General features: G+C 31.8%; 1 protein-coding gene across 5 annotated transcripts in view; it reads right to left on the bottom strand.

Annotated features, from left to right (window-relative positions):
• Positions 1-290: 290 nt before the first annotated feature.
• Positions 291-25,422, bottom strand: part of LOC132750257 (palmitoyltransferase ZDHHC15B-like) — a 29,783-nt gene continuing 4,651 nt past the window's right edge. Inside the window, exons 2-12 of one of the 5 annotated variants that reach the window (XM_060740203.1) lie at positions 23,782-23,808; positions 20,295-20,389; positions 19,764-19,890; positions 19,104-19,206; positions 18,543-18,663; positions 17,489-17,621; positions 15,501-15,627; positions 9,066-9,158; positions 6,072-6,187; positions 3,873-3,946; positions 291-1,812 (exon numbers count right to left, since the gene is read on the bottom strand). In XM_060740203.1, coding sequence (XP_060596186.1) covers positions 3,894-3,946; positions 6,072-6,187; positions 9,066-9,158; positions 15,501-15,627; positions 17,489-17,621; positions 18,543-18,663; positions 19,104-19,206; positions 19,764-19,890; positions 20,295-20,389; positions 23,782-23,808 — 995 coding nt within the window. In that variant the 3' untranslated portion in view covers positions 291-1,812; positions 3,873-3,893. Of the gene's footprint in view, positions 1,813-3,872; positions 3,947-6,071; positions 6,188-9,065; positions 9,159-15,500; positions 15,628-16,834; positions 16,968-17,488; positions 17,622-18,542; positions 18,664-19,103; positions 19,207-19,763; positions 19,891-20,294; positions 20,390-23,781; positions 23,809-25,422 lie in introns of all 5 variants that reach the window. The other 4 variants (XM_060740210.1, XM_060740225.1, XM_060740217.1 and 1 more) reach the window with 4 other exon arrangements.

Genomic DNA, 25,422 nt, shown 5'->3' with positions numbered 1-25,422 from the left:
GCAGACGTATTAACTATTTGAGTTTTACGCATGTAATACAATAGTAGATATGTATAAATATGTCCATAAATATTAACATAATGTCTGGTTTTGTTTGCCTTTTTATTTTACATACAACACTGTAACTATAAAGTTATGAATTAAAACTGTCTTCACCATATTCTGAACAGTATTTAAATTCCTAAATCAAATTGGCCTAAGTTATATACTAAACAATATTTAAATTTCTAAATTAAAATTGGTGTAAGTAATGTAATGCAATAAATTCAAATCTAGAACCAAACAAAAACAAAAAAAGGAAAATAAAGGAAAATCTACCAAACAACAAAAATCCAATACAAGTTTATGATGTGATTACTACTTGATTAAACATCTATTAAACTGATAGCCTTAGGTAACCCATTTTCCCCTTATTATCTTAATAGACTTGTCCATCTTATCCTATAATTCAATCTGGACAGTGCCATTTCATCAATTCAGTGTTAATCTCATAATATGTATTGACTGGACAGAGAACAGTGCATACCAAGATCACACAGTAATGCGCTGGCCGATTTTGATCTGCACAAGTCACATGGTTTAAATAAGTTGCTGCCAGCAGGCAATGGATTAACATAACATTTCTTACTTCTATGACATGTTTTTATTTATTTCTTTGTTTTACTTCTTAAATCATTAGATTGATAAAAATGTTGATATTGTTCTAAAAATAGTATCAGAAAACACAATGTTTATATACACATGAAAATGTAAAATATGTTGAAACATATTTTGGCATTTGTACTTGCACATATCACAATGTCAATATTTATATGTATAGTTTTATTTACAAAACATAAAAAAAACACTTGTAAACAATACCTTTGGTTAAAGAAATGCATCAACATTTTTACAACACATTATAAAATACTTAACATTATTACACATATGCAAACACATTTACACATTAACCTGATATATATGTACATACACTGATATTTTTCAAAATGTGTACATAAAACTTGTGTAAAGCATATCGATATTGATTTACATATTTGAACATATGTGTATAGGATTTTCTACATATGAAATTACAGAGAGTAGTACAGATCTAAAAATTCTGAAAATTGAAGAAAGTGTGAAAATCTATGTGCCTAAGCCTAAAAGAAATTAAATGTGCTCATTATGTTATAAACTAGATTTATTATCTATTTCACTTCTTGCACGGGTCAATTTGTATGTGGTGTCAGAAAAAAAGTTCAAATTTAAACATCTTGATTCAAGACATGATGTGAATGCATCAAAAAATCACTGTGTTTAACAGGATATGTAAAATAAGAAATTATCACACAACTAAAGCAGCATTAATTCAATGTGTTTGCTTAAAAAACGGCATTTCTTTATTGTTATTGGTCATAATTGCAACCAGTTAGACACAGTGGAAATCTCAACCAGTTAGACACAGTGGAAATCTAAAACTGGAGATTCTTCAACATATCTCGTAAGCATGATTCATGTGTATATGTTTTATTATAAAACTTTTCTACTCTTTTCGTTTTGTTTTGCAATCCATTTGAACTGTTGTCTTTTCTTCTAGCATGACTGTACTGTTCCAGAATTTTTTTACTTGTACCCTGTATAACAATTACTACAGTCTCAAGAAGTGGTGTATAATCTTGAGCTGGTATCCTCTGTTTTTACTAAATCACTTCTTGGAAATTCTGGGATCAAGCCGAATCTCCTTCCATCTTTGTCAGAGAAAATTTTTTTTTATAGTCTATTTCTAATATTCTAGTCTTACATTGTCACCATGTCTGTTATATGATCCATATCCTGAAACAGATTATAGAAATAATTATCCCCCATGTACAGACTCAATCAAACAGAGTCTGCAATTTTCATGTAATTTTGTTGTGAATAATGTTTCTTACTGATCGCACTTTATCCAGATTTTTGTTACGAAAAAGCTACTCATGGGCGGCTACCAAAGAGAAAGATATTCCTATCAAAACTGCTAGGTCATGTCAGATATTCTCTCTTGCACATTCTATCATATTTTAAATAATTTACTTCAAAAAATTAATCAATTAATGTTATTTCATCTGTTACTATTTTCTTACAGTAGAGTATGAATTTACAGCTTCATATATAAAGCAAAATGCTGTCATTCAATGAACAAAGTTTTGTTCTGAAATGACATCATTTTTTTAAGCAACTTTACTCATCTAATAAGTTGAAATTTCCAGCATGGATAAAACTGATTGAAACATCATTCTGATACGGAAGAAATAATGAACTGTATATGGCAATAGAGAGGTAAAAAGCAGGTCAAGTACAATTAATAAAGGAAGGAACCAATAGTGTGTCATGTAGAAAATGGTAGCATTATTTGATGGAGAACCAACTTTAATTTAATACATTGTATAACATATGATTGTTTATGTAACAACTTATGAATTTTTCAGAGGACATATTTGTATATTCAAAAGTTTTCAAAAATAGCAGTTTCATGCAAGCAAACAGCACTGAAAAATAAATAGTGTCCACATAAAAGTAATAAAGTTATACAGGACAAAAATCTAAGAAAATAAAATAAGCAAATAAAATATTTTTCATAAAAGCACACCTTAAATGACTTGGAAAGCTACACAAAAGATTTAATAAGAAAAGAAGATCAGCAATAATTATTAAGGAGGATTTTAACCACTGCCCTACTAAATATCTTAAATGGGCTTGTCCATCATTCAACCTAGACCAAACCATTTACAAGTTTTTTGTTTGGTTTTACAGCCCACTAACATGATGTAAATAATATGGCGCCGAAAAGCAACACCGGAAGTCAAAATCACATTATCTGCTGGAGGTAAGAGATGCATAGACTCCAGTAATTCAAACCCATTTAGTCACCTCTTACGATCAACACAGCGTTAAATGGTGCGCTGCCCATTCTGAGGCAAACTCCCTGCTGCACAACAGAGGGGGTTTTAACAAAGTATTTGATTGAATCGCAAACAAACCATGATCAGACCATAAAGATATGCCATAATGGTGGCTGATCTGGTGTGCACTGTCAGCATAGGTAGATTCATTTGCCACCAGCAGGGAAAAGGTTAATAGCAGATACTGTATACAGTGGTTATAAAAATGGATACTGGTTATATTTTCAGTGATAAGCAGGTTTGGTGATATCTTTTATTATATTCCTGCAGTCTAATGTCTATTACTGAAAATTTCATATCAACAGAACATTATTTAATTTTTTCCTTTAACAGACATCTACATATTTTAACCTATCACTCACACCATTAAGATCTACAAAGCATTGTTGAAATTTTCCACTGTCAATTTGGCAATGTTAAAAACTTGGTCTTTCTATGTGGAAAATTTGGAAAATCTATTATTAGTCTCAGTGACTTTGACATTATTGACCTGAAGGATAAACGACAATGGAAGGTTCCATCACATGAAATATCTATGATTAGTGAAGGTGCCTTGAGAAATGGTATATATACATAAAGGAATGGTAAACTGGTGACATTATCCTACGCCAAAATAACATTTCACTGTGCAAAAAAAATTGTCATGCCCAAAATTTGCTGTAGATTAAAACCTGTATTCTTTCCACTGAGATTAAATAATTTGCACAACTGTATCACTACAATTTTTTTTTTCAATTCTAAAATATTCTAATTCTTTTTTTGTCTTCCACAGAAAAAAAACTTTATTTTTTTTTTACTAAATAAAATTTTTCATACCAACAATTTGAATATCGTAACATAAAAGCTATCTTTAAAGCAGGGATGTGCATCTACAAAACTGAAAGGAGGGTAGACAGAAAATATAATATAATGCAGATGGACAAAAAAATACATTGACAATATATTAATAGAAACCTTGTTTTAAACAAAGAAAGATCACTCCTGTAGAGTTGTGATCAAATTCTGATTAGAAGATGTCATGTTTGTTCCTACAAAGTAAAAATAATTGTTTTTATCATAATGATTCTAGAGGGCGTGCTAACTACTTTCTACATCTCCCTTAAATTTGTATAATGGACTAAACCAACTTAGAAATTGGATGAGTCCATTGTTATTGTAAGGTGTTTCAATATCGAAAATCTAAAATTACAGAGTATAAAATCTGTCAGACTGTGTAGTAGTAAAGACTGGCCAGTGTATATACATAATATACTGACAGTAAAAAACATGTCTGTTTTTGACCTAAGCACTTTTACAAGTTCATTCTCAGATGCCAATCTGGCTTTTTTCATTGTTTTTTGTGTATTTTTTTATGTGTTTTCTTTTTCTTTTTTGTTGTTGTTTTTTTTTCATTTTTGTTATTCTTGAAACAAAATACCTTAAATATAAGCAAAAATCCAATGAAAGCTTATCTTTACAGTAATTTATACCACAAAATGATATATATTGTAAGCTAAACTTGAAGCAACAGAAGAGAATATAATACAATGTATGTATAACTTTTGAAAATATGAGCCGCGTCACGACAAAACCAATGTAATGCATTTGTGACCAGCATGGATCCAGACCAGCCTGCCCATCCGCTCAGTCTGATCAGGATCCATGCTGTTCGCTATCAGTTTCTCTACTTGTAATAGGGATGGTAAGCATGGATCCTGATCAGACTGCGCAGATGCACAGGCTGGTCTGGATCCATGCTGGTCGCAAACCCATTATGTTGGTTTTGTCTTGACGCGGCTCATATAGATTATTACTTTATTCTATAATCTAAATTTTGAAGCAAGCTGATAAAAAACCGCAGAAAATAAAACCTGCATAAAATATGTCTTGAAGAATATATAATAACAAATTAACAGAAATGGTTAAACTTTGCTGCTAGAAAAAAAGCAATTGCACAGAAACCTTCACCCTCCTGCATTTGTGTGATGGACATGCCAAACACTGAATTTTGATACCAAATGTTTTCATATAAACGCTTCTTTAGCGTTAAATGTTCCAAACAAGAGCACCGCTAGGTGGGGCATTATATGCCGGAAAGTACTTTAGCTGTAGGTTGATTAATGCTTGAATTATTGAGCGAAAACTGTTTCCAGTTTAAAGGTGATAGTAACCTTGATCTTTGACCTTGTGACTTTGAAAACTGTGGGCCAAATGGAACTTAAGTTATGCTCCGGAAACCATTTTCAGTATTAAGCTAATAGTGACCTTGACCTTTGACCTTGTGACCCCAAAATCAATAGGGATCTTCTACCCAATATGAACTACCCAATATGGACAATCATCCTATGAAGTTTGAAAACTGTGGGCCAAATGGAACTTAAGTTATGCTCCGGAAACCATTTTCAGTTTTACGGTAATAGTGACCTTGACCTTTGACCTTGTGACCCCAAAATCAATAGGGGTCTTCTACTCAATATGGGCAATCATCCTATGAAGTTTGAAAATTGTGGGCCAAATTTAAGTTATGCTCCGGAAACCATTTTCAGTTTTACAGTTATAGTGACTTTGACCTTGTGACCCCAAAATCAATAGGGGTCTTCTACCCAATATGGGCAATCATCCTATGAAGTTTGAATACTGTGGGCCAAATGGAACTTAAGTTATGCTCCGGAAACCAAATTGCTAATGGGCGAACGGACGTACGGACAGACGCCAGGGGGTATAACATAATATGCCCAAAATTCTTTCGGGCATATAAAAATTGGGGAGTTAAAAATAAGTTAAAATATTTTAAATACTGTCCAAATAAAAAGAATGTTCATTGTTTTTAATATTTTCTGCTGGATAATGTAGTATTATACTAGTTTGTTAAAATTTGCACAAATTTTCTTCGACTTAAAATGACTCCTATCATTTTAGCAATTCAATTTTCTTTTCCTATGTAAAAAAAAATAAACGGGGAGGGGAAGTTTATTTAAGGAGTTGCATTTATCAAAGAATATACACTACACCTACATTCTACTCCAAGGAATTTCATTATTAAAACAATAACATAACAGTCCAGTCAGGGTACATAAAAACACCTGCCAACTTGTCAATACATTTGGAATATGCAAGTTCTTAACAATAGCTTTCAGAGATTTGTGTTTGTAGACATTATAAATCTATATTTACCATTTTCCATATGGTTGTCAAGGTCACCTTCCTCCATCCACCGTTGTCTATCAGCCAATAAACCGTCACTATCCAGATCTATTGTTCGTGTTGGATATACTACGCCATCTCCTGAACTGTAACAAATATAAAATCATATAACATAAAATAAAACCAACACAATCAATCATGAAACAACATTTCCCTTGCCAATACATGTTTAATTCTACAGAAACCTACTGGTTTTGGTCTAACAAAGATATTCTTCAGGCAAAGCATTATTACATATACCCCTTTTACTAGAGACGAAGCCTTTCTCACTGTGTAAGTGTTTTAGAGAATCATAATTATTCAAATCATGAATTGTTATTATAAACTGTATTCACGTCCCTGTATAGATCAAGTTTTCAGCAATTTACAAAATGACATTTATTGAACTTCTGATTGGGCAGTTTGCCTGAATATAACTAGGGAAGTATTGAATAATTATGTACCATTCTTTTCATTGTTTTCCCCACCAGATAATACCAGTTTCTCTTCATCAATGAAAAATTATTAAAGGAAACAATGTCTTCTACCTAGCAACTTTTCCTATCATACATGTATAATGGTTTCAAACAAACAACTCTAATTTCATCAAATGAATAATTCAGTCTTCTTAGGAATAGGTTGAAATGAGAAATAAACATGGATGTTAAGGGCCTATAACTAATATGCCTTCTGAAATCATTTTGTATTGCTGGGAAATAAGAAAACACAACTTAGGTTATGTTAATTATTGATAAAGCTTCTTATTGTATTATAATATACAAATATTGCTAATCAAAATTTGTTGATAAAACAAATGTAATATACATGTAATATACTAGCATAACATAAATAACTACAATATATTTGTGTTATTTATAGTATATTTAAGCTTACTTCATTCTATTATTTATAACCATAGCAAAATACAGTTGTTAAGTAACATGCAAACTACATGTAAAGCCACAACCATTTTTCTCCCCAGCATGAAAAAAATACAACAAAACTTGACACCTTTTTCTGCAGAAGCCAATAACCAATTTGACAGATCTCTATATATATGACCTATTACAGTATTACAGACTAAAATTTTAAAAGCTGCTAGACAAGGGTTATAATTGCAAACAATCATTTATTCACGGCCATATCAAATGTCAAAAATCCTTAATTACAAATTCACAATACAGCAAAGAAACTCTATTTTTTTTAGGAAAAAATGAAAATTATTTCATAATTTGACACAAAAATTATAATAAACCATTTTTATAAGACAATATTAACAATTACTTTTATTACCTACAAAGAAAATAATAAAATCAAATGTCAAATTCTCCAAAAAATATTTCATCTTTATTTACCAAAACCATTGTTCCCTTGTTTCCAAATAATTGTATTACCTGTCACGACAAAACCAACATATTGGGTTTGCGACCAGCATGGATCCAGACCAGCCTGCGCATCCGTGCAGTCTGATCAGGATCCATGCTGTTTGCTATCAGTTTCTCTACTTGTTATAGAGTATGTAAGGGAACAGCATGGATCCTGATCAGACTGCGTGGATGCGCAGGCTGGTCTGGATCCATGCTGGTCGCAAACCCATTATGTTGGTTTTATCGTGACACGGCTCATTTATTTCAAGTATCCATTCAGAGATGCAGTTATAGAAAAGCAATGAAACAAAAAATTACAACATAGAAAATATTTATTTCCAAAACCAACCAACAAAAAAAAAGAAATTAGAAGTTTATAAAATACACGCGTGTTAATAATACATGATAAATACAACATCTTTCAAAGTCAGGGCATCAAATTCTTTATGTTTATCGACTTAAAAGTTACACATCTAAATATGTAAAATATGTATACACAAAACGACCCAGGCATGCACAGACATTTACAACACCAATTATGCCATTTATTGTGAGTGATGTAACAACATGCATAAATCTGGTCAAAGAATATTGTCTTTTCCTAATACAATTATGATTATAATTATACAATATTCACTGAAAACAAGCAATTATATTCAAAATATAAACAACTGATTCAAATAGAACCATCTTGTGGTTAGTCTTTGAAACATCATCTTAAGAAGTGTGCCTAATGGTAACTACTGTACCTCTTTTATGCATTGATTGCTCCAAATAACATGAATTGTGAACAGCGTAAAAAAAACTTTGGAAAAAGAATATAAAATTAATTACAAAATTAAAATATTGATTATTTTTGTTTTTGTTTTTTTTAGTTTTCAGACACCAGAAAATATTTTTTGACCATCTTTTTGAGCCAAAACAGGACTAAAGTATCAATTTTCAATAATCAGGGACCTTAAAAACCCCCATTAACCCATAACCTGCTAAAAATTTCTTACACAAGATTGTCCCAGACTGGTCCTGCTTTTAATTTGCAACAGTCCATTCAAAGTTGAAAGGATTTCATTAATAAAATACAAAGACTGGGTAAACAACATCTGGGGGCGGCAGAATCAATTGTTTGAATTGGCCGGGCTGTCCCACATAAAAACGGACAAGTTAATAAATTTCAGATTTTGCCAGGCTTGGACATCCATGCCGTCTGACAAGGCTCTATACCGGTGGCAAAGGCTCATCACATCTGGTTCTAGCAGGTTAAGGGTTGAAGACTTTGGAGGGGTTTACCAATATATGTACCAAAACATAGATTACAACACATAGTTTTATATGAAAATTAAACATACGAGTATAATAATAATTTTTTCATTCAATTTTAAATCTTAAAAAATTTTGTTTTCTTGAATAAATTTTGTCATCATTTTTACTAAAAAATTTTACAAATAATCAAAGTATCATATTAAGTCCCTGATTTTTTTCTAGTGAATTTGCGGGAGTTCCTATTCATCAGTCCTGGTTTGTAAAACATCATATTTATGTAATGTTACTGGTGATAAATCTGGTTAGAATGTTATGCATAATGTAACAGCTAGCAAAAGACTAAATTTGATGGCCTGACCTTGGAATAGTTGATGGACTTGTCGTCCCCATTGTTTGATAAGAGCTGGATGTACTTGTGGTTTGTGTTTGGAAAGTCACCCCATCTCCTTCACTGTAACACCCAAAACATTGTCAAATACTACCACTATCACTGTAACACCCAAAACATTGTCAAATACTACCACTATCTTTATCATGTAACACCCAAAACAATGTCAAATACTACCACTATCACTGTAACACCCAAAACATTGTCAAATACTACCACTATCTTTATCATGTAACACCCAAAACATTGTCAAATACTACCACTATCACTGTAACACCCAAAACAATGTCAAATACTACCACTATCTTTATCATGTAACACCCAAAACAATGTCAAATACTACCACTATCTTTATCATTTTGTGTATTTCTGTTTTGGCAATTCTAAGTTTGTTACAAAATAATTTTACACATTTAATATATCTTTTTATTTTTTTGATATAAGGGGTATAGTCCTCATTTGTTGTTATAGTAAACAAAATTTTCAGATAAAAAATAAAAACAAGAAAATTGATGCTTAGTTTTACTAACTGTCCTATTTTTTTTAGATCAACTCTTATTGAACTTATGACCTTCATTTGACCTTCATCATTTAATTTTATAAGAGATTTGGAATTCAATACTATATGAAGGGGAACATTATGCCTTATTGTTCCCTTAAGTCTTCTAGCAGTAGTCCACCTTTGAATTTAAACTAGAACTCCGTGAGTCGGATGTGTCGCCTTGTGAACAATGTAGTTTAGGAGAAATGGCCAGGACAAAAATTAAATATGAAAAATAACAAAGGGCAATAACTAAAAAAATAATAAGTGCAGAGCAGCAGTTTCTGTGCACTGCACTTCTTATCAATAAGATCTATCATTCTATGATGTTTCAAGTCCATAGCTTTCATACTTGTGGAGAAATGACCAGGACAAAAATAAAGTAAGAAAATCAACAAAGGGCAATAACTCAAACAAGAGCGATCAGTAATCACATGTGTCGCCTCATGATGGCCAATTTCATGTTGGGACAAATTTTGTGACAGACGGACAGTGCACAACTAAACTTGGTACTGATCATTCCTGTAGAGTTTGGATAAAATTGCACCAGTAGTTTATGAGGAGTAGTCCGGACAAGCTTTTGCGTATCTGGCAACACACAGAAAAAAACACCTTTTTATCAAAGGGCCATCATAACTCGGCCAAAAATCATTCAACAAGAAAACCCGTGCAAAATGCGCAAGGACTTGAGCTACAAATCAATCCTGTAAAGTTTCATTGAAATTGCATTAGTGGTATAAGAGAAGTAGTCCGGACAAACTTTAAAAATAAAAACTATTAAAGGGCCATAACTCAAACAAAAATCATTGAACCGCAAAATGCTGACAATATGCACAACTAGACTTGGTACTGATCATTCCTGTAAAGTTTGGATGAAATTGCACCAGTAGTTTATGAGGAGTAGTCCGGACAAGCTTTTGTGTATCTGGCAACACACAGAAAAAGAAACCTTTTTATCAAAGGGCCATAACGCGGCCAAAAATAATTCAACCGGAAAACCCGTGCAATATGCGCAAGGAGCTAGAGAACAATCCTGTAAAGTTTCATTGAAATAGCATTAGTGGTATAAGAGAAGTAGTCCGGACAAACTTTAAAATTAAAAATTATTAAAGGGCCATAACTCTGACAAAAATCATTGAACCGGAAAACATGCACAACATGCACAACTAGACTTGGTACTCATCATTCCTGTAAAGTTTGGATGAAATTGCACCAGTAGTTTATGAGGAGTAGTCCGGACAAGTTTTGTGACGGACGGACAGACAGACAGACGGACGGACAGACGACGGAGAAGTGATCCCTATATGTTGCCACTACTCCGTAGAGGCGACACAAAAACAAGAAATACAGAGTATCAGTTCTTATGCACTGCACTTTTTCTTAATGAGATCTATCCTCCTATGAAGTTTCAAGTCCATAACTTTAATACTTTTGGAGAAATGGCCTGGACAAAAATTAAGTATGAAAATTAACAAAGGGCCATAACTCAAAAATTAAGAAATGCAGAGTACCGATTCTTGTACACTGCACTTCTTCTTAATGAGATCTATCATCCTATGAAGTTTCAAGTCCATAGCTTTTATACTTAAGGAGAAATGGCCCGGACAAAATTAAAGTATGAAAATAAACAAAGGGCAATAACTCAAAAAATAAGAAATGCAGAGTACCTGTTCTTGTGCACTGCACTTCTTCTTAATGAGACCTATCATCCTATGAAGTTTCAAGTCCATGGCTTTTATACATTAGGAGAAATGGCCCGGACAAAATTAAAGTATGAAAATTAACAAAGGGCAATAACTCAAAAATTAGGAAAATGCAGAGTACCTGTTCTTGTGCACTGCACTTCTTCTTAATGAGACCTATCATCCTATGAAGTTTCAAGTCCTTGGCTTTTATACATTAGGAGAAATGGCCCGGACAAAAATAAAGTATGAAAATTAACAAAGGGCAATAACTCAAAAATAAGGAAGTGCAGAGTACCGGTTCTTGTGCACTGCACTTCTTCTTAATGAGATCTATCATCCTATGAAGTTTCAAGTCCATAGCTTTTATACTTAAGGAGAAATGGCCCGGACAAAATTAAAGTATGAAAATAAACAAAGGGCAATAACTCAAAAAATAACAAATGCAGAGTACCTGTTCTTGTGCACTGCACTTCTTCTTAATGAGACCTATCATCCTATGAAGTTTCAAGTCCATGGCTTTTATACATTAGGAGAAATGGCTCGGACAAAAATAAAGTATGAAAATTAACAAAGGGCAATAACTCAACAAATAAGAACTGCAGAGTACCGGTCCTTGTGCACTGCAATTCGGGTTATTGAAAGAAGCATGCATACGAGGTTTGAAGTCAATCAGACTTATAGTGACTGAGTTATGCTCCAGACAAGCTTTAGGGGACAACGACGCCGACAACGACGCCGACACAGACGCCGCCGCCGACAAAAGTAACCCCTATATGTCACCTTTTCAAGGCGACACAAAAACTTTGATCATTCCTTCATACCGACCTTGTCACATTGACAATGACCTCTATACAAAGGTAAAAAATATCTCAGTATGGTAGGCAAGCATATGTGATTCAAAAAGGACTCATTGTCTAAAGATGTAGGGAACGTGTTACAGTATCGCGTTTTTCGGTTACTTTATCTATGCATGCTTAAATAATGTCGAATGGGAAAAAAATGCGTTGGTCTCTCGATTCAAATTTTCAAACCTTCAAATCTGCACATTTATGAGACAATATAGAGATTAATCTGCGGTGCAGAGTCTGAAGAAATATATGACTAGATACAGGATTCTGTTCCTTACAAGCAAAGCACAAAAACATCTTTTAGAAACAAAACTACTTGTAGTATGGACCGGAATAAAAATCACCTACCTGTCCCCCAAACAAATAACCCTCCATCTTTTAAATTCTATACTGTAACCGAAAAACGCGATACTGTAACACGTTCCCTACGGTGAACACGGACAGATAGATTGATTAACAAAATTACTGATGAAAGAATCTAAACTTTCATCCTTCAGTAGTTATATAGAAATCTGTTGAATTTGGTTAATGTATTTTTCCTTCATTTTGCAACTACAAATACAAAATTACCCTATAAGAATGTAAATTCTACAAGAATAGATCTATGATAGAGAGGGAGTAGGAGTGCTGGAGTCACATACCCTGTCAATGTATTCACATATTCCAGCTGTGATTCTTATCAGGTTATATGTGCCAGTATGAATGGTTATATGTTTATATGACCCAAGCAGGTAATGATGGTTATATAGGAAACAACCATTTATAACTGACCATATAACCTATAAAGTCTTTATAACAAATCTTAAATACTTAATTCCTTTCTTTGAGGAAAAATTTTATGCCTGTAAAATTCAATCAACTGACAGCAGTCATAGATTATAAATAATATAAATGTCATGATTATCCAATGAAAATCCTCGTTACAAACATGCAGTATTATAGTGTATAAAACAAAAGACTTGGAAGTTGGAGGGAGAATGTGAATACATAATAAGGATATCACTGTGCTAAGGAGAGATATATGTTTCATTTACTTTATACCAAATTTACATTTGAGGATTTTCATGCAGGTCTGAACAATCATTTGAGTATTTATACTATAAAAACTACATTTCTTATAAATTATTTAAGTATATTTACTATCAAAACTGCATTTCTTATAAACTATTAAAGTATATTTACTATAACTAGAACTCCGCGAGTCGGATGTGTCGCCTTGTGAACAATGTAGTTTAGGAGAAATGGCCAGGACAAAAATGAAATATGAAAAATAACAAAGGGCAATAACTAAAAAAATAATAAGTGCAGAGCAGCAGTTTCTGTGCACTGCACTTCTTATCAATAAGATCTATCATTCTATGATGTTTCAAGTCCATAGCTTTCATACTTGAGGAGAAATGACCAGGACAAAAATAAAGTAAGAAAATCAACAAAGGGCAATAACTCAAAAAATAAGAAATGCAGAGTATCAGTTCTTATGCACTGCACTTTTTCTTAATGAGATCTATCATCCTATGAAGTTTCAAGTCCATAACTTTTATACTTTTGGAGAAATGGCCTGGACAAAAATTAAGTATGAAAATTAACAAAGGGCCATAACCCAAAAATTACGAAATGCAGAGTACCGATTCTTGTGCACTGCACTTCTTCTTAATGAGATCTATCATCATATGAAGTTTCAAGTCCATAGCTTTTATACTTAAGGAGAAATGGCCTGGACAAAAATAAAGTATGAAAATTAACAAAGGGCAATAACTCAAAAATTAGGAAGTGCAGAGTACCGGTTCTTGTGCACTGCACTTCGGGTTATTGAAAGAAGCATGCATACCAAGTTCGAAGTCAATCAGACTTATAGTGACTGAGTTATGCTCCGGACAAGCTTTAGGGCGCCGCCGACAAAAGTAACCCCTATATGTCACCTTTTCAAGGCGACACAAAAACTGCATTTCTTAAGGTAGACCATGGGTAATGCATTACCTCCACTTTGAAGAGTATTCAAATAGGCTAGAATCGCTTGCAAACTACATTGAAATTGAGGGGCGTGGGTTCAAACCCCAGAAGGGGCAACTTTTTTTTCTTTCTTTTTTTCTTTTTAACATTATTTATGTATCTCTCTGATCCCTTATGGAAGAAAAAAGGGTTTGATTTAAATTATATAATTATTGTAGGTATTTATTTGCTAAATAATGCCAAAATTTATAGCAAATATGATACCAGATATTTTCAAAGTTTAATAAAATAAAAACTACACGGTAAAAGTATTTTATATTTCGCATGATCAACCAATATACCTTTAAGAAAATTTAGGCAAACTTTGAAAACAGCCCCTCATTATGGTAAATTTTAGGAATATTTTGAATAAGGCATTTTAGATAGGGAAATGGTAAAATTAGTGTTTAAAGTGGGTGGGGTAGGGTAACATTTTTATACATATTAAGAACATTTTGTTTAGAAACAAACATTTTGCTTGTGTAATTTGTTACCTGAATGTTATTATTTGTTTCTTAACAATGGGCAATAGAAAAACATTTTTTATAATGATGATATTACAGATTATTTAGAGTTTCCTCATTTCTGAAAATAAGCCCTTCTAATGGCAAAGTCTTAGTTTAGAAATATATCCATAACTCATAAACCACACGGTAAATTTTATTTAAATTTTGCATACAGGTGACCTTGAAGACATATAACTGTCCTATGTTGTCAATTTTACAGTTCCTTATGGTGCCCATTACCCATGGTCTACCTTAATGGTTCATTCTACTATAAGATTTAAAAAGACCTCAAAGTGATTTTATTTAACAAGATTTCCATGTCATTTTTCCATTTTCCAATCATGTCAGGTTTTCCTCATTTAACATCATGACTATTTATTTTAAATCACCTTTTTTCCAAATTTTTTTTTTCACAACTACTGTACACCATATTACTTTAAAAATCAACAATAAATTAGTCGCAGACAAACTTTATTATGCTCACATGATAGAATCAAAACCAAGTTTTAGCATCAGTACTGTCAGAAATCTGCATTAAAGTTAAATCAAACATGACTGTGTTGACCACTACAAGGTATTTTTCATTAAATGACAGTGCTCTCTGTAAACTGTGTAAAGAAGCCAGAGGAAATTTGAGAGTAGCCAGTGTTACTACACTATTGATGTGTTCTAAAGCATTTCTATTTATCATTTTTTGACAAAAATAGCCAGTAAAAAATTCTCCTCAAGCCAGCACTTTTGTCAACCACTGCAGTTTACAGAGAGCATTTCAATGAAAACTGAAGTCAATTTAAAGCCACACATTTTCTAATCAGGAAAACTAAGATCCAACTTACCTTGTAAATACTGGGATAAACCACAATTTCTTATTTTCCCCAAATATTTCTATAAAGTTATTGTACTTTCCTAGACTGAAACCATTCTTGTCTGGCCCAGAGGAAAATATAGGTGATCTAAAAGATTCTGAAAAACATCAACAGTATAGAATTTTAAACAAATATTTCCTTTAAAAATTTACAATCATCTAAATGTAAAAATACAAGCTTAACAAAATGACTCAAGAATTCTGCATATGTTTGTTTGTTTCATTGATTGGGTTTAACGTCACATTAACAGAGTATAGGTCATATGGCGACGTTCCAGCTTTTGACTGATGGAGGAAGACCTCAGGTGCCTTTCCTCTGTGAAAGAATACAAAGTCCCTGTCAAGATTCAAACCCACAAAGTTGAAATGCAAGTGGTTTGATGTCAACGACCTTAACCACTCAGCCACGGATGACTTGATTCTGCATATTGGATATTCCTAGAGAGCAATGAAAACCAAATAAAATGGTTCAACATTGTGGACTTGACCTATAATCACCAAGTCTATTCAGGATTTAGAAAATACTTCTATTAAGATGTTTTATGTAATCATATAACAAAACACAAAAAATTAAGATACATCTTGACATCCAAAACAATTAACTGTCTCTTACAAATTAATATACATAACAATGTTTAATAGTTGTAAAACATAACAAAATAAACCATAACAATCCAATACAACACTTGTATATCAACATGCAAAAAATGTACATGCAACTTGCATAGCCAAGTAGTTATTTTCCTTTTCCAAGAATTATTGTTTCAAAAATACCGCAGTTAATTTTTTTTTTTCAAATGTAATTTGCTAGGCCCACAGTATCAAGTTAAACAGAGAATGCTACAGAAACGAATGTCTGATGTAAAGCCATCTAAATCTTTCACAGAAGGGATTGAAGGCTTAAATAGAAGCATGCTACCCTTTAGCATAAACTGACAAACTTTGTGTGTCAGAAATCTCAACCATTTTCATGTGGACATAAGTTTTCTGATATTGATAATATATATTTTTTCTTTGAATTTTGATAGGCCAAAATTTTCACACAAAAATAGGGAATTTATATACATATTGTGATACTTAGTCCCCATTTTACAAGACAAAGGACCATATACTATAGTAGAAACAGTTACCAATTAATTGTTAACTTATTTACAAACCAGCTTCCATTATATGAGCCTATATATTTAAAGAACAGTTTCTAATTTATACATAATGGTAAACATAAAAGAATATGAACTGATATCATTCCAAAATCAAAAGCAATATTGCAGTATTGATAAGTAAAAATAAAATCAAACCAATTACCTAATGTAGATCTATTTTTAACTGTAAGATAAACATGGTAGCCAAAAAGAGATATAAGACTTATACCAAACATCACAGCAACAAAAAACAGGAATAAAACATGAAATCTCCCCATATTATGGTTGATCCCTTTCTGCAATAAATAAATAAGAAACAGTGAAATACAAAAGCCCAATATCGAAGGGAGACAACCACTTTATTCTCACAGTAAAGGATAAGTTTTCAAAGCACCAGTCCTCTTCCTTGCAATGAATCAAATACGATTTCTCGGTATATTTAAGTCTACAATTGCCGCATTTCTTCCCTTCCTTTTAGACTGGACCAATTTTAGATCCCGCAAAGCTATTTTACCAAATATGGCACTCAAATTCAGTTTGGCACTTTTTGTAACTCTCTTTCCCCCCATTTATGGTCATGAAAAATATTTCAAGAGGATATACTCGATAAGGATAATAATAACCATTTAATCTAAACAGAAGTATCTAACCAAAATAGACAAAGCAAGAAAAAATTTGTTTCCAATCAGACCTTCCTTAACCTTTCCAAACAGACCTTCCTTTACAAATTAACTTATCTCCCTTTTGAGAAATAAAACAGTTGTCTCCCTTTCTAACAAAACAGAGCATGCAGTTTATATACAATACATCAGCTTACCTAGCGTGGAACGATTTTTTACAGTGAGATAACAATGATATCCAAATAGTGATATTAGACTTATAGCAAACATCACCGATACAAAAAACAGGAATAGAATATGGAATTTTCCCATATTGTGGCCAACACCACTCTGTAAAATAAAGTTATATATTATACATACTTAAATTAGCAAATGAAATTAAATTTTGGGTAAATTAAATCAGGAATATATTGTGATAGAGTCACTACAGCTGCATGGCTGAGTGATAAATGATAAGAGTATCTAGACATTAAACTGGGTAGTATCAATGAAAGATATTTGTTTGGGGGGTTTGGTTTTACTGTCACACCAACATAGTATTTAGGTCATATGGTGACTTTCCAGCTTTGCAGGAAGACCTTGGGTGCCCTTTTGTACATTATTTCAGACACAAACAGGCAAAGGCATCTTTTTTTTTCCTGGAAATATGCTGAATTACATCATTTAGTGGAGTTGTAATCTTTTCAACATCCATTTTTTTTATTATGAAAACATATTTTTCACAGCATTATGACATATCAGTCATATTATAAGTGTCATCAAATAATAATGACACAGTCACTCTTATCATATTGGCTAAAAACAAATAAAATTCACAGAAACACATAATATCTACACAATTTTCAAAATTCCAGGAAAACAATATTTTATCTTAACAACAATTATTCAATAAGAATTTCAGCATTATATGCTATAAATAGTTTTAATCAATCTGGCATTGAACTGTGAAACAAAATTTAACAGTCATAGTAAAATGTTATCTTAAATTTGACTGTAACAACTGATGAATAAGGGCTCATTTTATTAAATTAATACAAAACTATTAAACAACATGGTGGATGTGCCAATGTTTTAATTGAATAAATCATCTAATATCTTCCTAAAAATTGATTAACTTAATTAACTATACTGGTAATCAATCAAACAATAACCTTTCCTAACAATTCTAATTTAATTTCCATGGCTATATAAACAAACATAGTGAATGATGAATAATTATACAGATAGAATATACACTGGGTTTAAACTTACCGTCCAAAATGCAATGAAATATTTCAATGAAGTAAGAGCTACATATATACAGTAAACTAGAGCATAGCCCAAAAACATCACGAAGAATTTGTATGTTGTAAATCCCACACAGTTATTCACCCTGAAAAAGATGCAAAAAAATAATTTAACAACTACATGTCAGTTCAGAGCAGAGGGAGCAAGTTATATGAACCCATTGGAAGCACTAAGCTGCACATATTGATATTAAAATTCTCTAAGATTGTTATATGAGAATATGTTATATGAGAATATATAAGTACAAAGATCTTGGATCTGTTACGTGTCTAAACTAGAAATATTGATAAACAAAGGCTGCAACCTTAGCTAATCTTTTGTAACAGTGTTCCAGAAAATTTATGTTAACATTTCTTTCAAAATTTTCACATAGGTCTATTGGCAGAAAGTTTCAACATAATATCTAAATCAAGTTTTATCAGTCTGAGCAGACCAAAATCTTTATAACATCAACATCAAAATGTGGGATATTTTTTCTATATTTGCTGTTTTCATTAAAAAACAAGAAGAAACCAGTACACATACCAAGGACAATGATGGTCCATCTTTAAAACACATGTACCACAGACTGAACAATGATGACATCTATCTGGCTTTATACATTTACATTTCTCACAATATCTTGGTGCTGCAAACATACTTATATCAGTAACACATATACCAGTGACTATTTTTTGTAAAATGTCATAGTATACAACAAACTTTTCAATCTTACAATGAACAACAAAAGAAACAGTTTATTTAATATCTACAAAACTTCTCTAAACATGATTTTTTTATACATAAAACTGAGAATTATCTGTTTTTATATATATATATATATATATATATCACTTTACAGACTACACAGTGTTGCCAGCCATACTAACACAGACATAATGATATGCCTTCAGTATAGAATGAGGCAACGATGCAAAATATGTGCAGTCTGACAAGGCCCTAAAAATGAGAGACTGACCAGAAAAATATGAGGGTCTTGTCATACACAATGTCAATAGTTACACTTACATAATTTGTTTGTGCCTGCTGCTTTTACTGTTTGAGAAAAACGTCAGGATCTCCTCTGTGTATTATTTAAGCCAAGTAGAACCACTGACCTTCTGTACGCTTGCTGGATAGCTTTCTTGCATGAAATACAGACCCCTTGTATCAAACTGTTTTTAACAAATCAAGACATAAAGTTACCTCCAGAATGGGTTCTATTTTGTACAGGTAAGTTAGAATTTCTGGCAAAATCTATGAGAATATTCTTCTGAACCTCTTCATTATTCTCCCTCATCAGCCTGTCAGCATCTTGTTTTGATAAATAAAACTGAAAATGTAATACAAGTTTTTTATTTAAATGGTGAATATTGTACAAATAGTCAGAAAATCTCCAATATTACATTAGATATCTGATCATATCTTTAACCTCAAATGTTCTGATCAATGGCATCTACATGTATATCCCCACTGCTGTCTTAAAGTAAATTTTCAAAAAAAAATCATGTTTTACAACACATAAAAATCCAAAACCAAAATGTCCCATTTGTAATCCTGAGGTTGAGGGTCCTATTCTCAGACAAGGCATATTTCTTTCCATAAATTGGAAAAAAACAAAACAGACAAACAACCATCATTGAAAACTTTTTTGACATTGCAATGTTTGTTGTCATTCAGAGCTTGACAAAGAAATCTGTATATTTTTATTATATATTTACCGGAATTATAACTTACCCTTTTTGGTACAGTTCCTACAGGTGTGAATATTGTTTTACCATAAGACCAGACAAACATCAGTAAGAACGGGTGATACAGTAACAAGTATATAACTGTAACAGAACAAAATTTAATACAACAATTATCAATTATTTTATCATAAACTACATGTAATTAATGAGCTTTATAAAATTATAGATTTGTTGCTTATTTAGGGAAACAACAGTTCAAACTGAAAACCTTAAGTTTACAAACCACAGCTGTTTAAGGTGTGGCAGCATGGCACATCGGACTAGTAATCTAAGGATTTCTAGCTGCGTGGTTTAAACCCCATCAGGGGCAAGCCAAGGTTTCCTTCAGCAAGAAACTTTACACTCATTGCTGAGTACTGGGTGGGTCCAGGAACTAATTCGAGAGTGTTTCAATAAGCTAACAGTTTCCTACACAATCTAACTAAAACAAATTCATTATATAAACTTAACTAAACCACAGCAAAATTGAAAACATGATTAAATGATCACTTTTATTAATGGTATTCATGAATGAAAGTTGTTATGAAAGCTACTATTCATATCCTCCAGCCATGACTGAAACAGGACAAACATTCAAATGGTACAAAAAAGTATTTGTATCATCCACAGATTTGTGTTCATTTTGTGAACATGGAACCTTCAATATGTTAATTTTGCATACTTCCTTTAATAGCTGAAGACTGTCAGTTCCCAATCAAAAGAAAGAGAGTGCTCTAAAAGAGCTTTACATTTTTACAGTAAAATCACCACTATGCATTCTATTGCCATGCATTTTACAAGCAGATTACAAGTCAGCAGGTTTTATAGCAAAATATCAGAAAGCCTGTTTACCAAACAATGGTACATGTATAAACAATTTTATTATCTTACAAAAATAGTTCTGTCAACCAAAAATAGTGTCCATTTCATCAATATGTATATGACGCAGACATGGAACTTATTACATATTTATCACCTCCCAACAATAAAATGACATTGGCTTGCAAATCGGATCAATACTAAAAACAGTACTGGACTTGCATCCACAAGCCATAATAATAAAATTTCATTATGTTTTCCGTAAAAGAGAGCAACCAGCCTGCATCATGTTAAAGTCTTATCAAGATGGCTCTATGGCTCTATACTGTTGGCCAATCAAGTTTAATAGTTTGATAATGAAATTCCTAGTAAAAGTATGGAAATGTGGTTGAAAGTGAAGCAAACAAATAATGCATTAGAGAAAAACAACTGATCACTGATCTCATGATGATCACCATGTATTAATCAATCATATGTTTATACATTTATTAGGTAATATGGCTTCAAGGCCAGTTTTATGACAGTATTTTAAGTTTAATCACATTGGCTATTTCAAATATATGTATGTCAGAATTTTATAATAAGAAATTTAAAAAAAATTCTTAAACCCTGCACTTCTTATGAATTTTAATGTATTAAGAAATTTATAAGATAAAGAGGGCTTCTTGAAGCATGTAAATTCTGGGATAACCTTGAAAACTGATGGAAATGTTTAACACTCTTTTTTGTCATATTCTGTAATGATCTCTATAAAACTTTACTGAGTAATATTCAGATGCATAATTGCATATTAATTGATGAACTTTACTATAAAATTTAATTACAACTTGTGCATATTCAAATATAGAGAAAACACTTCATGCTACTTGCAGATAATGTGACATCTTCAATTTAAGACTACCCGGTATTTTAAACAATTGATGAATGAAAACATGAATAAAACTTTTTATTCAGAATGTATATGGAATGTTTTCTTTTCTAGATATTTTGGGGAATGATCCCTGGCTTAAATTGTGACAAATAACATAGTATTTTGGGAAATTTGAGAATTTTTTTATAAATAATTTAACATTTTTATTAAGTTTTAAGAATGTGTATGGTCATATACATTTGTAACCTGTTACTTATTTCAAACATTTTTTTCCCAGAAGTTGAAACAATTTAGTTTATGTTTTCAATTCGGGGAAAAGAGATTATTTTGTATTGGAAATAGAGGCAATATAATTATCAGCCACTTGTGATAGGGAGAAATGACCCTTTGAAAATTCTAGGAACTGTCCAAACAAATGGCCTTATGTTACACTATAGTAAATAGCTATAATTTGCACATTATTACTAATTATTGGAAGTTCATCATCATATTTCACTATGTACATGAAAATGTGATAATTAGGAAATTTATGAAACAGGTAACTGGTTATCATTATGTTTCATCAACAATTATGATACTATACCATTATCATGAGCCAATTTTCACTTTTTTAACCTTAGCACCAGGTGATTGACCAACAGTTGATAATAGGAAACTGTTTCCGATAAATTTATAAACCTGCTTAAAATATGAAAAGACAGCCAACTCTTTTTATAAATTGAACTATACAGGTTAATTCTGATGAATACTTTTAGAAAGTCCCTTGAGCCATGTGAGTTATCTATCTTTCATGCGAAGTAAATCATAAAATTGTAAGGAAATTATGGTAAAATGTATTCTGACTTTAACCCATTCACTCACTATATACCCTTGGGTGGACATATTAATGCCACTTTAATATCTCAATTGACTTGATAATCTTTCAATCATGATTTGGGAAAATTTCAAAATATATACTGACTGAATAGAAAAACAGTGCTGACCTTGATATGATTGCACAGAGCAAGTTGGTCATGGTCAGCACTGGTCACATGGGTATATTTAGTTGTGGTCAGCAGGCTAAGTATTAACTTTAAGTCTTAAGTACTATTAATATCATTATTATTCTTATTATTTTATTATTATTACTGACCGGATAATTTTTTTTTCAAAGAACTGTCAATAATTATCATGTTATATTATCAGTTCTGTCAATACTTCATTGTAATTCATCTATGGTTCAAAATATACACTGCTACAAGTAGAATTGTCAAGAGGTACATGTAACATGGTGTTAACTTCATTACAGCATACCCTCAGTCAATCAAGGTCCAGGAGAATAACAATCTAGGAAAGTAACACTCTAAAATTAAGAAATGAGCCAGAAATACATAGAAAATAAGAAAAGCAACTGCTGTAATTACATTCAGACAATTTCCTATATTAAGTCCCAAAGGTAGAGTGGAATATTTTATATATCTCACAGACATGTGCAGTGTCATCAATTTGTTTCTTTCAATAAATATTCATGATTAAATTGTACGTAAAGTGTGGTTTGGGATTCCATATTTAGGCCCTATTAAAAGGCTATTCAGCTCTTTGAATAGTACATGTATTTTTTCACCCCTAGTCTACCCTAATAAAATTTCTATACACATGTCGATTGTGGTAAATAAAACTGATAGAGCTTATTTTAAAAACCACATTTAGTGAGTTTCATTCATTTTCTTGACACTTTTTTGTGCAAGTGGCCCCAGCAACATAGTGTGTCAAGATTTATAATGGCTGACAAAAAATGTTCAACAATAAAAAAAAATCATCATACCCTTTTCTGCAACACTGTCAACAGTCACTGAAATAGACAAAAGAAAGTCCATGGTAAATGCATTGTGGAGGTTGATTTAATAGAATTTATATGGGATTTCCAAGCCTACCATAAATGCATCTTCAAATTTCAGAAAACATGAAAAACCTGAAAGCAACTTAAGTAGATTTGTTTAAATTGGTTTTTGAATTTATATTGAAAATTTATTAAAGTAATGTTTTCAATAGTTATAAAAACCTGAATTGCAAATTGCAAATGACTGCAAACTTGTACCCATGGATAACTGGTGTATATAATAGTGTGATGTGTTAGGAGCTGAAGCTCTCTCAAAAGATATGGTGAACAGTGTTTTGAATTTCCCAATCTCAATATAAACATTCTATCTGCATACATCTTATAATATGTAATTAAGCACCTATCCACTTATTTGACTTATTTGGTAATGAAAGCTGGACCCTTATGTTCTTTGGGATTTTTTTATTGATTTTTTTTTGTTAAATGGAATTATGTTCAATGCATGATGCATTCATCAAGTCATATAGATGCTTGACCTTTCATTTCTTATAACATTTCAGGCATAGATATTTCACTTTAAGTAAACCATTATTAGCACAATAATGCATTTCACTGTGTTTTAGTTAGAGTGGTAATCCCTCTCATACTTTTGTTTTATTCCATTGGAAATAAAAAAAAACTGAAAGATAAGAACAATTCAATAGTTATATGGGTTAAGGACTAAACTGGTGTGAATAAAATTAACATTTTCTATAAAGTAATTGTTCGTCTGATACACTGAAAAATACGCTTTTTAGATATTATAAATGCTAGTTATATAAACAAAGAAACCATTATTACTTACTATTAAGGTGATTCATTATTAGTGATATGTTGATGAAGCGTGCTAATTGCCCTCACAATAGAGTATTGTGAAACAATATTGCTGGACATTTTCTACTATCTGATTTAACTGATGAAATAAAGACTTATAATTGCTTATTGTTTAATATTTTAATATGACAGGAATGATGAGTAAAATGCATATTCATTCTAAAATTTCAAGTTGGTTCTTAGGTCAAGATCTAGTCACTAAGGTGGTATAAAAGAAGCAACAGTCTTTACACGATATGTGCAGGACTATGGTATAGTGGATATAACTAAGACCTAAACAGTAACTAATTGCATTTATACATGAATTATCAAAGTGTGACATGAGACATGACACTGAGGCCATCTTCCTAACATCATTTCTATCAATTCTAAGGCCATGACTTCCCTTTTTCATATTTGAAATACTGGCATGTTAGCAGTTCTCATACAAATGCAGTACCTGTATTTTTTGTTTAAACAATTGACTTTTACTTCCATTCTGTAAAAATTGATAATCATGCAGATGTGTGACTCAACAAGACCAAATATGTCAGTTCCGAAGGAGGTAAAAAAGGTTTTCATTTAAAATCACTTTCACCAGTGTGTTGTCAAAACGTGACCTTGTAAACGTTGAAGGGATATCGTCCTTGTCTTACATATTAGTACTTAATAAATAGAAAGGCTTTGCATTTTCTTTTTTTTAAACTTTTATGTTTATCGGAAAATGCAAAATTGACCAGTGTAAAAAAATAGCTTCAAATCTGCGGTTTATGT

This window comes from Ruditapes philippinarum, unplaced genomic scaffold (genome assembly GCF_026571515.1).
Source record: "Ruditapes philippinarum isolate M1 unplaced genomic scaffold, ASM2657151v2 ctg5338_1_1_1_1, whole genome shotgun sequence".
Classification (NCBI taxonomy): Eukaryota; Metazoa; Mollusca; class Bivalvia; order Venerida; family Veneridae; genus Ruditapes; species Ruditapes philippinarum.
Note: the sequence above shows the minus strand (reverse complement) of the source record. Positions and strands in the feature narration are given on the sequence as shown.